The sequence below is a fragment of the Mirounga leonina genome, unplaced genomic scaffold, assembly GCF_011800145.1.
Source record: "Mirounga leonina isolate KUSES-001 unplaced genomic scaffold, KU_Mleo_1.0 Mir_153, whole genome shotgun sequence".
In the NCBI taxonomy this organism is placed as follows: domain Eukaryota; kingdom Metazoa; phylum Chordata; class Mammalia; order Carnivora; family Phocidae; genus Mirounga; species Mirounga leonina.
In genome coordinates, this window is record NW_023270387.1 from 30,291,838 (window position 1) to 30,308,822 (window position 16,985).

At 38.1% G+C, this 16,985-nt stretch overlaps 1 protein-coding gene across 1 annotated transcript; it reads right to left on the minus strand.

The window, feature by feature from the left end:
- Positions 1–15,266: 15,266 nt before the first annotated feature.
- On the minus strand, positions 15,267–15,643 carry LOC118013117 (signal recognition particle 9 kDa protein-like). Its single transcript, XM_035008761.1, has one exon. The coding sequence runs from the start codon at positions 15,573–15,575 to the stop codon at positions 15,315–15,317; it is 261 nt and encodes an 86-aa protein (XP_034864652.1). The 5' UTR covers positions 15,576–15,643; the 3' UTR covers positions 15,267–15,314.
- Positions 15,644–16,985: the final 1,342 nt, after the last annotated feature.

Below are 16,985 nucleotides of genomic sequence, written 5' to 3' on the forward strand. Positions count from 1 at the left end.
TTGCTTGGTTTTGGCTTTAGTTGCTGTTTTTTCTCCAGTTCCTTTATGTGTATGGTTAGCTTGTGTATTTGAGACTTTTCTTGTTTCTTGAGAAAGGTCTATATTGCTATATATTTCCCATTTAGGACTGCCTTTGCTTCATTCCAAAGATTTTGAACAGTTGTGTTTTCATTTTCAATTGTTTCCATGAATTTTTAAAATTCTTCTTTAATTTCCTACTTGACCCACTTATGCTCTTTAACCTACAAGAGTTTGAATTCCTTCCAAATTTCCTCTTGCGTTTGAGTTCAAGTTTCAAAGCATTGTGGTCTGAATATATGCAGGGAATAATTCCAATCTTTTGGTACCAGTTGACACCAGATTTGTGACCCAGTATGTGATCTATTCTGGAGAATGTTCCATGGGCACTCAAGAAGAATGTGTATTCTGTTGCTTTAGGATGAAATGCTCTGAATATATCTGTGAAGCCCTCTGGTCCAGTGTGCCATTCAAAGCCCTTGCTTCCTTGTTAATCTTCTGCTTAGAATATCTGTCCATTGTTGTGGGTGAGATGTTAAGGTCCCCTACTATTATTGAATTATTATCAAGATGTTTCTTAAATTTGGTTATTAATTGGTTCATATAATTGGCTGCTCCTAAGTTAGGAGCATAAATATTAATAATTGTTAGAAGTTCTTGCTGGGTAGACCCTTTAAGTATGATACAGTGTAACTCTTCATCTCTTAGTACAGTCTTTGGTTTAAAATCTAATTTGGATGTATGAGGATTGCTACCCCAGTTTTCTTCTGAAGTCCATTAGCATGATATATGGTTCTCCACCCCCTCACTCTCAATATAGAGGTGACTTTGGGTCTAAAATGAGTCTCTTACAGACAGTATATTGATGGGTCTCACTGTTTATCCAATCTAATACCCTGTGTCTTTGATTAAAGCATTTAGCCTATTTACATTCAGAGTAACTATTGAACGATATAAATTGTTGCCATTGTATTACCTGTAAAGTCCCTGTTTATGTATATTGTCTCTCTTTTTGGTCTATGTTACTTTTGGGCTCTCTCTTTGCTTAAAGGATCCCCTTTAATATATCTTGCAGGGCTGGTTTAGTGATCACAAATTCTTTTACTTTCTGTTTTTCCTGGAAGCTCTTTATCTCTCCTTCCACTCTGAATGACAGTCTTGCTGGATAGTGTATTCTTGGCTGGATTTTTTCTCATTTAGTACCCTGAATATATCATGCTAGTGTTTTCTGGCCTGCCAGGTCTCTGTTGATAGGTCTGCTGCCAACCTTATATTTCTACCCTTGTAGGTTAAGAACCTCTTGTCTCCAGCTACTTTCAGGATTTTCTCTTTATCTCTGAAATTTGCAAGCTTTACTATTATATGTCAGGGTGTTGACCTATATTTATTGATTTTGAGGGGGATTCTCTGTGCCTCCTGGATTTGAATGCTTGTTTCCTTCCCCAGATTATGGATATTCTCAGCTATTATTGTTAAATAAATCTTCTGCCCTCTCTGTCCCTCTGTTTCTTCATCTTTTGGGACCCTTATTATTCAAATATTATCATGCTTTATGGTATCACTGATCTCTTTAAGTCTCTTTTCATAATCAGTATTTGTTTTTCTCTTTTTCTCAGCTTCCTTACTTTCCATCATTTTGTCTTCTATATCCCTGACTCTCTCTGCTGCCTAATTTATCCTAGCAGTTAGAGTCTCCATTTTTGACTGCATATCAGTAATAGCATTTTTAATTTGGGCCTGATTAGATTTTATTTCTTTTAGTTCTGCATTAAGGGATTCTCTAGTGTCTTTTATTCTTTTTACAATTGCAGCTAGTATTTATAATTGTTATTCTGAATTCTAGCTCTATCATCTTACTTATATCCATATCATTGAATCTATGGCAGAGAGTACTACATCTTGTTCTTTCTTTTGTTGTGAATTTCTCCTTCTAGTCATTTTGTCTGAAAAAAAAAAGGAGGAAAGAAAGAGAAAGAAAAAGAAAGGAATAAGAAGGAAAAGGAAAAAAATAAAAACAACAAAAGAGCAGTAGTAATATCAACAAGAACAGCCATATCTTCGGGAAGTGATTCTTGTGCATGCTGTGTACACTCTGCTGCTGAGTTTTGACTGGTCTTTTCCATTGGTCCTTCCTCTACAGAGTTTTTCCATGCTTGTAGTGGGGAGTGTTTGTTGCTTTAAATAGGAATGCTTTGATTTGTTTGTGAAGTTAAGCTGGAAGCTTATGTTTTCTAGCTTTCCTTAATTAATAGACTTGGTATATGCTGGGGTTTGTTTCTCTTCTGAGGGAGAGGCCTGCTGTCCTGGCTCACAAGCTAACTTGCCCTCTTAACAATACTCCTGTCAGTTCAGGGGGCAGGGTTTAGGGTAGGGGATTCCAGCTCTCACTAGTGGTGCTGTGTTTCTCTCTGAATTCTGACTATGCTGGTGGGTGGGAGGAGGGGGTGCTGGTGAAAGAGGTAGAATATGGTGAAAGAGGTAGAATATGGTGTCACCTCACCCTCTTGTCTCTGGAGATTGGGTCTCCCAGCAGCTACTGCTCAGGAGGCCCTCCCTCCAAAATTGAGCAATCTCCTGTGGTCCAGGCCTCATCAATTCCCTGCCCTAACTGTTCTGTGTCTGGATCATCAGCATGCCCAGAGCCACAGATCAGTGTTTTATCTCTAGCTAGTGGCTGGGATTCAAAACTCCAAGTTTTAAAGGTCCTGGTAATGTATGCACCCACTCTCATCTCTCAAAAATCCATCTCATAGTGCTCACATAGTGGCTAGAGTTTATTGTAACACTAGAGAAAAGCTGAAACCACTCTATTAGCCATCTGCACTTGACTCAGTCCCCTACTCGCCTTTGTCCTAGAAAATGCATCATAGAGACTTGAATCTATTATAACAGACAACAACAAGCAGAGGCCATGTTATCAGCAATCTGTTTCAGTCTCTGCACTGCATGCAGCCAGTCCCAGAAAAGTGGCTGCTAGGTGCATGCACAGAGATTCAAGCCCACTGGGGCTCAGAGCAAAAAGTGGCAGCCAGGTTATGCATGATCTGCTCCAGTCTCTGTGCTGTGAATAGCCAGTCCCAGAAAAGTGGCTGCTTGGTGCATGCACAGAGGCCCAAGGTTACCCTAGCTCACACCAAAGAGCCAAGAGGCTCTCTACCCTCTTCAGCCCCCTCCGACCCCACTGCAGAGCTCCCCTCAATGGCTCCCTGGCTGTCTTTTTGTCTCTGGAGAGGATAAATATGCTCCTCAAATGCCCTCCAGAAAGGGGAGAAATCTCTCCCTGAGTAACCCAGGGATCCACTCGCCACAGCTTATGTGGGGTCATAAACCGCTGCAATCTTTGTGCCTTTATCCCTCTTCCTGACTTCACTCTGTGAAACAGGCTTCCTCCCCTTCCCAGCCCCACAGCTTCCCAATTCCCCAGTTCAGGGCTCTGCACCTTGCTTCTGCTAAATTCACTCTCTCCAAATGTGCTGATTGTTTCTGTACTCCTCTGATCCTTTTCCTAGTTGTTAAAAATAGTTCAAGGTTGACCTAGTTGTATTTGAAGGACAAAGCAATTTCAGGGCCCACTTATTACTTGGAAGCTGCCCCCATTCCCTCACTTTCAATCTGCAGATGTCTTTAGGTTTAAAATGAGTCTCTTGTAGCAGCATATTGATGGGTCTTGTTTTTTATTTATTCTAATACCCTATGTCTTTTGATTGGAGCATTTAGTCTATTTACATTCAGAGTGATTATTGATAGATATGAAGTTAGTGCCATTGTGTTACCTGTAAGTTTGGTATTTCTGGTGATGTTCTTTGTTCCTTTCTATTCTTTGTTGCTTTGGTTTTTTTTTTTTTTTTCCTCCACTCAGAATCCCCTTTAATATTTCTTGCAGGGCTGGCTTAATGGTCACAAACTGCTTTAGTTTTTGCTTGTCTTGGAAACTCTTTATTTCCCCTGTTATTCTGAATGACAGCCTTGCTGGATAAAGTATTCTTGGTTGCTTTTTTTTTTTTTTTTTTTTTAAATTCATTCAGCTAGTTGAATATATCATGCCACTGTCTACTGACTTGCCAAATTTCTGTGGACAGATTTGTTGTGTACCTGATCTGTAGGTTCTTTCTTCTGGTTCATTTGTAGGTTAAGGACTTTTTTTCCCTTTCTGCTCTCAGGATTTGTTTCTTGTTTGTGTATTTTGTGAACTTGACTATAATGTATTAGTTATGGCTGGCTTTTGTTGAATTTAATAGGAGGTCTCTGTGCTCCTTGGATTTTGCTGTCTGTTTCCCTCCCCAGATTAGGGAAGTTTTCAGCTATAATTTGCTCAAATAAACCTTCTCCTTTATTTCTCTTCTTCTTCTGGGACTCCTATGATACAAATGTTATTTCACTTTAAGGAGTCACTGAGTTCCGTAAGTCTACATTTGTGAACCAATACCTTTCTTTCCCTCTTTTTTTCACCTCCATTATTTTCTATAACTTTATCTGGTATACCACTAATTAGTTTCTCTGCTTTGTCCATCCTTCTTGTCATTGCATCCACTCAATTTTGCATCTCAGTTACAGTATTTTTTATTTTGACCTAACTAGTTTTTAAGTTCTTTTAACTCTGCAGTAAGGGGTTCTCAAGTGTCTTCTATGCTTTTCTCAAGGCCAGCTACTATACTTATCATTATTGTTTTAAATTCTGGTTCAGACATCTTATTTGCATCTGTATTGATTAAATCCCTGGCTGTGACTTCTTCTTGATCTTTCTTTTGGAGTGAATTCCTCCATCTTGTCATTTTTTCTAGGTCGTGTGTGTGTGTGTGTGTGTGTGTGTGTGTGATTGTTAGGAAAGCCTGTTATTCCTGCTCCTGAGAGTAATGACTATATTAAGAAGGAGGGGGGAAGCAATCTAGATCCTATTTCTCCTAGAGCTGAAGCATTGGAGCAGTCTATGATCAGTAGACTTGGTGCAAGCAAGGGGTTTGTGCTTGTCTTCTGGGGGGTATGGCTTGTTATGCTGATTCTCAGGAGGACTTGCCCTATTGGAGATGCATGTGCAGGGAGCAGTAGGGCAGGGCTTGGTATAAGCAACTCCAGCCTCCACTGGATGGTGCTGTTTTGCGCACTGAAGTAGGTCAGTGAAGGGAATGAGAAGAGAAGGGAATGGCTGTCTTGTCCCCAAGCAGGAAGTTTGCCACTCTTCAGGAAGGCATCATAGAAGAGCAAACAATCATCCCTTTTAGGATTTTTATGGTTTCAGGTCTCACAATCAGGTATTTAATCCATTTTGAATTTACTTTTGTGTATGGTGTAAGAAAGTGGTCCAGTTTCATTCTTTTGAATGTAGCTGATTGGTTTTTCCAATTCCATTTGTTGAAGAGACTATCTTTTTTCCCATTGGATATTCTTTCTTGCTTTGTCAAAGATTAATTGACTATGTAACATAAAAATCAACAGCAAAAAACCCCCCAAATAATCCAATTAAAAGATGGGCAAAACTTATAAATGAATGCAGAAAGGCTCTAGTATGATTCTGCATCTGTTTTTCTTTCTTTCTTTCTTTCTTTCTTTCTTTCTTTCTTTTTTTTGAAAGAGAGATTGAGGGAGAGCATGAGCTGCATGAGGGGTAAAGGGAGAGGAAGTGAGAGAATCTTCTGTGTGGAGTCTGATGTGAGGCTCACCAATTTCACAATTCTGAGATCATAACCTGAGCTGAAATCAAGAGTCAGATGATTAACCAACTGAACCACATAGGCACCCCTCATTCTGCATCTTAAAATTATTTTTAAATGATTATTTTAAAGTGGTTTTTAAACACTATGCAGATATTGCATGTAAGAGTCCACAGAAATATTATTAGTATTACTCCAATCTGCAGAGCTTATAAAAAGTATCACAGGGCACCTGGGTGGCTCAGTCATTAAGCGTCTGCCTTCGGCTCAGGTCATGATCCCGGGGTCCTGGGATCGAGCCCCACATCGGGCTCCCTGCTCAGCAGGGAGCCTGCTTCTCCCTCTCCCTCTGCTGCTCCCCCTGCTTGTTCTCCCTCTCTCTCCATCAAATAAATAAATAAAATATTTTTTTAAAAAGTATCACAAACCCACTTACAAATATCACACACACTAACAGTTTATATAGGAGGTGTAAGGTAATATTGTCTCATGTTTATAGATAAATCTGGGGTATAAAAAAGGCAAAAGTCTGAAATTTTTGACCACATCAGGATGAGAATCTAGGGGTTCTGATTTCTGACAAGGTGAATTCCTAATTTGCCCAGCTATGCCTGGATCAATAACTTAGATTTAAAAAAAAAAAAAATGTCAGTAACTTCAAGTGAAGACAGGGAGTGAGAGAGACAAGCAGAAGATATAGATTCAAAAAACAAACAATAATCTTACAGACAAGAGTTTGTTTTAGGAAAGGTATAACATTTTTATTGTGGCAGACATTATACTTGGTTCACCAATTAGGCAATCACATAACTTTTTTTTAAAGATTATATATATATATATATATATATATATATATATATATATATATATATATATATACTTATCAGGTTGAAAAAGAGAGAGAGAACACAAGCGGGGAGGGTGGGGGAATGGCAAGCACAGGGAGAAGCAGTCTCCCCACTGAGCAAGGAGCCAGATGCAGGACTCAATCCCAGGACCCTGGGATCATGACCCCAGCTGAAGGCAGACGCTTAACTGACTGAGCCACCCAGGCATCCCAGTCACAGCACTTTTTATTCTGTTTTGTTTTGAGGCTGGAGAACTCAATACTTATTTTCCAGCCACTTTGATGGTAGGCATAGTTGTTATGTGTTATTTTTCACACTAATGTGATCATTGAGAAGGTCTAGGTTTGTTTGTTTGTTTGTTTTCTCACAAATAAAAGAGACAGTTGAAACAAATGAGCTAATTTCTTCAGAACTGCTGTCTTGTCTTAAGACCACAAGCATAACAGAAAGGCTAATTGAATCAGAGACACCATACCTCACATCATGTAGTTCTAAAATAATTTAATAAGCTATTATCTCTAGGTTGTATTTTGAGGAAATAATACCTCATAATTTGCAGCTGAATGATTTTTAAAATTTAATGTAATTTTTGAATTGGGCTTGCAGCTAAATCTCCTAAATCTGGTGTTAAAATGGAGGGGACAGGGAAAGCCTAAATAATAGAGTTGTCAGAACAATCAACTAAGAAACATGTACAAGTTTGTAGCAAAGACTGGCATTGAGAATACATTTACTGGACCTCCTTCTCCATAGCTACTACCTTCTACTCCCTCTTCTAAGATCTTTATACTCATGATAATGATAAATGTAGCAAAACATTCCTTCCTGGACAGATCTCAAAGTCAGATACAGACTGGATGAATGAATGAAAGACAGACTTTGTAGTTCTAGATGAAAAATTATGGATGTATTCTAAGGGTAAATGTTACCCTTAGAAAACATCCATTATGTTTTCTAGACCCTACTCCCACCTGCATTTAATTCAAGAATAAATTAGTTATCAGCTAGTTGTCACAATTACATCCCACTCCTCATTGTTCTTCAAGTTGTATGTATGCATGTACATGTGCATGTATGCATGTACTGGCTAAAGTTAAATTTTTTCTTTTCCTAGAGATGCTTGCATTTGAATAGGAGACTCTTGAAGCTATAGAAGCTTTAGAATATGACAGATATGTTCTCAGGCACTCTGACAGATGGCAAACCAGATTTTCAAGTGACATTATTTATGGTAAAGAAAGTTAAAAGGAGGCAGTTATTCTACATTTTTATAGGCTTGACCTACTAAGAAGCATTATTTAGGCACAAAACAAGTTCTAGTGTTCCTCCTATTTTTGATTCAGGCCAGCAATTTGTTGATAGCCCATACCATGGCAAATTTAATTGATATTGATGGCCTATACTTTTAGGATTTTTATCCTGATTATTTATAAGTGATTAAATGTCCATGACTCTTTGAAGCTGAAAAACAAATGTTTCTAAGAGCCAAGGCTATTTGCTGATTTTCCAAGGCTAATAATATAACTGTAGCTTGCACTTCAGTGTTCAGAAGGGAGACATTTTCAGCACTGAGGTAAGTATGTAGTGTCTTGGGGAGGGAAGAATCTGATGTGGTCTAGAGAGGAGAGCTAAGTTTATTTGGCTAGAGAAGAGAGGAAATAAGATAAAAACATTAAAGGGTATTTACTTCCTTTGATAAATATCATTTTTTTCTTTAACAATTGAATAAACTTTTCTTGTTTTAATATAAATCCATTATATTCAGCTATGTCACCACCACAAAATAAAATTAATCCTTTGTTCTCATGTTTGCCTTTTTTTCTTCTTGGTTGAAATTACATTTCACCATAGTGTATGCATATTCATGCTCCCAGTTATTTTTTCCCCCTGATTTTTCATTGGCTCAGATTTCATTGACTTGGAGCAAATTCATTTCTCTTCTTTACTTCCCCAGTGTAATGGAAGCACTGCTCTCAGACCGAGAAATCTCACCTAACTGGAGAAAAGTAGCCACCACATAAAGGGAAGATGCAATGAAGATGAGTGGGGTGCTGCATCTCATCATTCTCTTCAGTGTTTTCTCCTGCTGATTAAACCTTAATTTCTGTTTAAATTATTTGTGTGCCTTTCTCTAAGTGTATTTATTCTGCTGTAAAATTACTTGCATAACCAGAATTAATATTATTGTAACTGTTTTACAAAGTGCATTATCGTCACTTTGCAAAGTGTCAGGGCAGTCTTTCCAAATCAGCACTTCATCTAGTTCCATTGAGCAGAATCCTGGCAGAAACAAAACATGGATTTTAGGCATACTCATGTACTCTTTTGCATATACATCAAATGCCATAGCATCTAGAGGGGAATTAATTTGGGAGTTGGCTCTACATTGATTTATGTAATTAGTATTTATTTTAATTTATTAAATATATTTATTTCTTGCCTTCTTCCTTTTCCCCATTAAAGGATTAGCCATAACCACAATGAAAACATTTATATAAAGGTTGATATAATTTAAATAAGAAAATGAATATCAGAACCAAAGAAATGAGGAGGGAGTATATATTTGCTGTAACTGTAAATCAAACATATCTCAGAGATTCCTAAATAAAGCAAAGTGTCACAAGGCTCTGCTCACAGTGCCTGTCTGTCAGGAGTTCACAATCAAGGTATATGCAGAAGATGTTGACATTTCAACATAAACACCTGCTCTACTTCTCTGCACAGCCCAGCATTAAATAGATCTTGATTACAGGACACTATAGTGAGGCAGAATCAAATCACAGATGCAAAGAGCCCAACATGCTTGCCTGAAGTTGGATGATCTTCTAGAGGAAAAAAACAAAACAAAACAGGCTCAACATCCATGATAATAGTTTCAGATTAGAAAAAATTGTAGATTAAAAATACTTTGGGGTGGGTAATAAGAGTAAGGGGGAATAGTGAACATACACTCTTAACCTGTTGTCTCATTGCTAGACATTCTTTATATGTTATCTCATTGACTCTTCATGACAATTCTCAAGAAATGCTGATTTTAATTTTAAAGAGAAGAAAATGATGGCTTAAGAAGGTTAAATGAGATGCAGAAAGTTATCCAAATAGTAAGGAGCAGAGCCAGAATTTAAACTCACACCTAGTTTAAATTCCTATGATTTTGATTTATTTACCACATAACATTTTTTCCCAAGTTTTTACTTAAATTCCAGCTAGTTAACATATAGTGCAATATTAGTTTCAGGTGTAGAATTTAGTGATTCATCAAAACATAGTGGTCATCACAACAAGTGCACTCCTTCATACTCATCACCTATTTAATTTATCTCCCTCCTACCTTCCCCCAGTAACCATCAGTTTGGTCTTTATAGTTAAGAGTCTGTTTCTTGGTTTGCGTCTCTCTTTTTTTTTTTCCCTTATGCTCATTTGTTTTGATTCTTAAATTCCACATATAAGTGAAATTATATAGTATTTGTCTTTCTCTGACTGACTTATTTCACTTAGTATAATACTCTCTAGCACCATTCACATCATTGCAAATGACAAGATATCATCCCTTTTTATGGCTTAGTAATATTTCATTGGTTCTATATCTGTTGTTCAGCTGATGGACATTTGGGCTCTTGTTGATAATGCTGCTGTAAACATGGTGGTGCATGTATCCCTTCAAATTAGTATTTTTCTGTCTTTTGGGTAAATACCTAGTAGTGCGACTTTTTAACTTTTCGAGGAACCTCAATACAGTTTTCCATAGTGGCTGCACTGGTTTGCATTCCCACCAAAAGTGTAAGAGTGTTCCCCTTTCTCCATATCCCTGCCAACACCTGTTGTTTCCTGTGTTAATTTTAGCCATTCTGACTGGTGTGAGTTGATATCTCATTGTAGTTTTGATTTGTGTTTCCCTGATGATGAGTGATATTGAGTATCTTTTCCTGTGTGTTAGCCATCTGGACATCTTTGGAAAAAATATCTATTCGTGTCTTCTGCCCATTTTTTAATGGTATTATTTTTTGGAGGGTGTTGAGTTTTATAACTCTTTTTATATATTTTGGATACTAACATATTAGCAGATATGTCATTTGCAAATATCTTCTCCCATTCCTTAGGTTGCCTCATAGTTTTGTTGATTATTTCCTCCACTGTGTGGAAACTTTCTATTTTGATGTAGTCCCAATAGTTTATTTTTTCTTTTGTTTACCTTGGCTCAGGAGACATATCTAGTAAGAAGTTCCTATGAACTATGTCAAAGAGGTTACTGCTTATATTCTCCTCGAGGATTTTAATGTGTTTTTTTTTTGTCTCACAATTAGGTCTTTAATCCATTTTGAATTTATGTTTGTGTATGGTTTAAGAAAGTGGTCTCGTTTCATTCTTTTGCATGTATAGCTGTCTAGTTTCCCTAACACTGTTTGTTGAAGAGATTATCTTTTTCCCATTGTGTATTATTTCCTGCTTTGTTGAAGATTAATTGGCCATATAATTGTGGGTCCATTTCTGATTTCTATTCTGTTCCATTGATCTATGTGTCTATTTTTATGCCAGTACCATACTCTCTTGATCACTACAGGTTTGTAATATAACTTAAAGTCTTGAATTATGATGCCTCCAGCTTTGCTTTTTCTTTCTCAAGTTTGCTTTGGCTATTTGAGATCACTTTGGGTTCCATATAAATTTTAGGATTGTTTGTTCTAGCTCTGTGAAAAAGGCTGGTAGTATTTTAAAAGGGATTGCATTAAATGTGTAGATTGCTTTGGGTAATATGGATATTTTAACACTATTTGTTTATCCAGTCCATAAACATGGAATATTTTTCTGTTTCTTTGTGTCATTGTTATTTATTTATTTTTAAAGATTTTATTTATTTATTTGACAGAGAGAGACACAGTGAGAGAGGGAACACAAGCAGGGGGAGTGGGAGAGGGAGAAGCAGGCTTCCTGCTGAGCAGGGAGCCCAATGTGGGGCTCAATCCCAGGACCCTGGGATCATGACCTGAGCGAAAGACAGATGCTTAATGACTGAGCCACCCAGGCAGGTGACCCTTGTGTCATCTTTAATTTCTTTCATTAGCATTTTATAATTTTAAGAGTACAAATCTTTTACCTCTTTGGTTTATTCCTAGGTATCTTACAGTTTTGGTGCAATTATAAATGGAATTGATTCCTTGATTTCTCTTTCTGCTAATTCATTGTTGGTGTATACAGATGTAACAGATTTCTATAGGTTGATGTTGTATCCTGTGACTTTACTGAATTAGTGTATCAGTTCTAGCATTTTTTGGATGGAGTCTTTTGGGTTATCTATATAGAGTAACATGTCATCTACAAATAGTGAAAATTCAATTTCTTCCTTGCTGATTTGGATGCCTATTATTTCTTTTTGTTGTCTGATTCCTAAGGCTAGGACTTCCATTAGTATGTTTTCATATATAGCCTTTCTGATGTTGAGGTATGTTCCCTCTAACCCCACTTTGTTGAGGGTTTTTTTTTTTTTTTTTTATCATGAATGAATATTGTACTTTGTCAAGTTCTTTTTCTGCATCTATGAAAAGAATCATGTGATTCTTATCCTTTCTTTTATTAATGTGGTGTATATTATTGATTGATTTGTGAATATTATACCACCCTTGCAGCCCAGGAATAAATCCCACTTAATTTTACCACATAACTTTTGAATGCTTTAACCATGGGGCAAAGTTTCACTGAATAGGAATTTAAGACATTAAATATAAATTCAGTTTTTCTAACACTGAAGCCTCACAGCCAAAAGAGAAGATTATGTAAGTGAGAGGCAATTCAGACAAAGGTCTTGCAAGAACATCAGCAGTCCTAGCTATTATACCTAGGGCATCTTAAGTCCATACAAATAGACAATTTGCTTCTATTTTCTATGAAGTTGAGAAATAGGGGTAAGTTCTTCAGACTACTGTTCTCCTTATCATTCTTTCCCATAATGTCAGAATCTTGCAAGAGTCAGGTTATTCTCAAGGAATTAAATTGGCATAAAAGCAACTCCTCTCAATAGTATAACCAAATATTCACTCACAGAATTTTTGCTTCCCAACCTGAAAGCCTTGAGCTCTGTTTGTTTGGATACCTTACTCCCCAAGAGGGAATTTTTCCCCTAGAGGAGCACAATATTTATTCCACTGAAGCACAAGATGAGACTGTCCCTGTCAAGCTTTATGCCAGTAAACCAACAGACAGATAAAGGGGCTACTCTACCAGCCAGAGTGATTAATTCTGATTACCCAGAGGACACTGTGTTGCTGATATACAATGAAGAAAAGGAGGACTATCTATGTCTGGCACCCAAGTGGTTCTAAGAGACACCTCTTAGTACTTTAATATGCAATACTAAAGGTAAACAAATGAATGAATTAATGAACAAAAGCAGTATTACTGAGGGCCAGACCATTCAGAAATAAAAATTTGGCTCATTTCATCAGGTAAAGAACCTCAAATAGCTGAGATTCTGGCTGGTGCAAAAGGAAATATGGAATGCATAATCAAAGAGGAAAGTCACAGCTATCAAATGTAGTGACTACAATATAGTGTGCCTGGCAAATAAATATCTGTCTTATACTAAAACAAACAAACAAATGCTACCATCTACAACATAAAAATAAGAAGTGTAGTAACTTTCACATTGTCTCTTTGCTTGTATTCATATTGGCATCTGTATTAGGTTTCTTCTCCTGCTGTAACAAATCATGACACACTTGGTAGCCTAAAATAACACACGTTAATTACCTAACAGTCATGGAGATCAGAGGCCTGAAAAGAGTCTCACTGGGATAAAATCAAAGCATCATCTGATTTAATTTGTCCTGGAAACTCAGGGGAGAATCCATCTATTTACTTTTCTTTTCTAGCTTCTAGAGGCCACCTGCATTCTTTGTCTTGTTACCCTTTTTCTTTATCTTTAAAGCCAGCAATGTTGCATCTCTCTAACATTGTCCCATAGTCATATCTTCTTCTGAATCTCCTCTTCTGCCTCCCACTTCTACTTTTAAGAAGTCTTGTGATTACATTGGACCCTCTTGGATAATCCAGGGTAATCTTCCCATCTCAAGGTCCTTACTTTAATCACATCTGCAAAGTCTCTGCAGATTCTGGGAATTAGGATGTAGACATCTCTGGTGGAGCTTTACTCTGCCTACCACAGCATCTATTATGGGCCTTGTATAACCCAACCCATTTTGTTCAACTCTTAGTCCTCTATCATTTCATATGGAGGCCACAAAGTAAAATATGTTTGTTTTTATTTTTGTTTTTAACTCAAACCATTCTTGTAGGAACTCAGACATTTTCCTGAATCCTAGAATTCATTTTCTCATCTCCAGATGGTTTACATAGGTTTTTGGCTTGTCTGGAGATTTCTGTGAGTATATGCATGTATGTTTTGTGCTCTGTCATAGAGAGGGGCAGATCAAGAATGAGAAGGGTTTGCAGTGCCATAAAGGATCTCAACATGTATACAATAGATGTGACAATGAACAATACAGAAGACAAGATATAACCAGGCAAAAATCATTTGACTAAGAGCCTGAGTTTAAATCCCAGTAAGAGTACTTGTTTACTAGTTGTGTATCCTTTGGAAGAATGATGGTTAAATTTATGTGTCCACTTGGCAGGGACACCTGCCAATTTTTTTGGTCAAACACCAATCTACCTGTTGCTGTGAAGGTATTTTTTTTAGAAATGATTAACATGTAATTTAGCAAACTTTGGGTAGATCAGATCAACCTCCATAATGTGGATGGGCCTTAACTAATCATCTGAAAGCCTTAAGAGAAAAGATTGAAGTTTCCCAATGAAGAAGGAATTCCACCTTTAAACTGTCTTTGGACTCAAAATTGCTACATTAACTCCTGTCTGAACTTCTAGCCCACTGACCTACCCTGAAGATTTAGGATTGACAGTATCTACAATGGTGTGAGCCAATTCCTAAAAACTTCTAAAATAAATCTCTTGATAGATGGATAGAAATATTCTTTAGAGAAATATACACACACATGTGCACACAAGCGCACGCACACACACACACACAAATATTATTGATCCAGTGAGGAGGCAAAGTCTTCTTTTTTTTTTTTTAAGATTTTATTTATTTATTTGACAGAGAGAGGCACAGCGAGAGAGGGAACACAAGCAGGGGGAGTGGGAGAGGGAGAAGCAGGCTTCCCGCCGAGCAGGGAGCCCGATGTGGGGCTCGATCCCAGGACCCTGAGATCATGACCTGAGCCGAAGGCAGACGCTTAACGACTGAGCCACCCAGGCACCCCTCCATGATTACTTTTAAAAATAACTGAGACTACACTACTATATTATACATAGTCAGGTACACTGCTGTGCACAGGCAATTCCAGTTACTGTATTTTGTTCGTTGGTCAGCAACAGCACAAACTTTATCTACAAAAGGAATATATCAATCCAGCAAAATGGTTACCTCTAATTTTCTTTTAAAGACAAATTAACTAAATTTAAGGAAGAATTGCCTTTTTCAAATTACTGCTACAAACTTACCATAGAATAATTACGTATTTTGCCCCATATCAACCTGCAAAAGGTTTCCCAACATAGATGCATTTGTTCAGTTTTCAAAAATAAATAAAGGTTTTCTACCTGAAAGCATTTTACATTCCTAGCTCTTTAAATTAAACATTAAAACACAAAGTACAAAAAATGATCTCCCCACTTCTGAAGAGCCCACTTAGTTATATAAACTATTTTCTTTCCCAACACTTTTTCAGATTCAAAAGAGATTTACTTCATAAGAACAGGACAGATCTTCAATTCAAACCATTTAGTCCGTTTCCATGGCAACACTGGGGGATTCCTTGGCTACCATAAGTCTCATTAGTTGACTGTGGAATTTCTCAATCTTCTTTACGTCTTGGGCTTGGTCTGTTCTATACACCAAACAAACTAAATCATCTGTTACTTTAATACACAAACTCCCATCAGAATGCCTATATTTGAGAACCACACGGGCCTTCATAGGGTCGGCGAGGTAGAGTTTCTCGGCCGCGCGACTGAACTCCTCCCAGGTCTGATACTGCGGCATCGTGGGTTGGCAGCGGAGCGCGAGCGGGCGAGGCCGGGGACCGCAGGCGGCGAGACCCGGCCCACCTATCACCTACCTCTGGCTGCCGGAGACCCGAGGCAGAGTCTTCTATCTAGCATGCCTTGGATATCCTAACTGATGATTCAGCATGGTTATCTCCAGGAGTCAGGAGATAAATTTGAATTTATCTAGAATTTAATGAGTTTCAGAATCCAGATCCACCTGATGCAGAGACCCATGCTCTCACTTTTACATTAAGCTTCACATTCCCTGCACTGTGCCTGTATGAAGATATTAAGACTAGAAAAAGAATGAGATGAAGACTTGGTATGGGAGACTTATTTCCCTGGTCCCATTAACTGACATGTGCAATATTCATTCAAACTGAGCAGTGGATACAGCAAGAAGAACAGGGGGGTCTTGGACAGGAGAGACCACTGAGCTTCTGACTCTCTCAACATGCCCAATGTTTCCTTGGTGAGCACTGATTAGTGACACAGCAGGCAATAACCTCATGGAACCCATCTGTAGCATCCTAACATACTGTGGCCAGGAGCCAAGGGCACTTCTGCTCCACTGAGGCAATAGAAATCCCACAGGGTTCAGAGTTTTTGTTCAACCATAAGCATTTCCCAGGGTGAGGTGACCAGGGCCAACTGCACAGACACTTGAAAATGAGAGATGAGCCATACTTGCCCAGAGACTGTGAGCAGCTGCATTTGGAGTGGCAGGCTCAGCCCTAAATTCTGTTTAAAATACAGCTGAGACAGATCACAGAAGTTAATTTAAACAGATGTTTATAACACTGAAGCTTCTCTCTCACACTGGAAGATCAGCAACAGTGTGTGGGGAGACCACCTGTGCTCCCCACTACCACTACTTGTTTACTAGTTACATCAGGAGAAAACAGCCTTGAAAATGAATGTGAAGTGTTTAGATTTGCCAAAGGAAGTCTTTCTGGGTGTGGTTAGTCAGGAGAAACATTGTTCAGGAAGAGAGAGTGTCTCCTTAGTTACTCCCATATAATCTTATAAGGAGCTTTGTGGGAGAAGACTAGGAAAGACACTCCCAGGAATGCATTGCAAGACCACACCAGGCCTTGTGCAGGGTAGTTTATGAGAGATTGCTCCCCTTAATCCTGGCAACAGTGCTGAAGGAGCAGACTCTGATCCTCATATAGAGATGATAAAAGTGGAGACCATGAAGGTGACTGCACAAGGCAGCATAATAATACAAATAAGCAAAGGAACTGTTAATTCGTATATAGCTCTTACTCTTGGACAGGTACTCCTCTAAGCAGGAGCAGTCCTAAAGGCAGGAGACAAGTGGTGGTTTCCAAGTACAATGTGGGTATTATTACTTGATCACCCCTCTAGAACAAGTTAGCCTCACTGGATATGTTTCTTACCA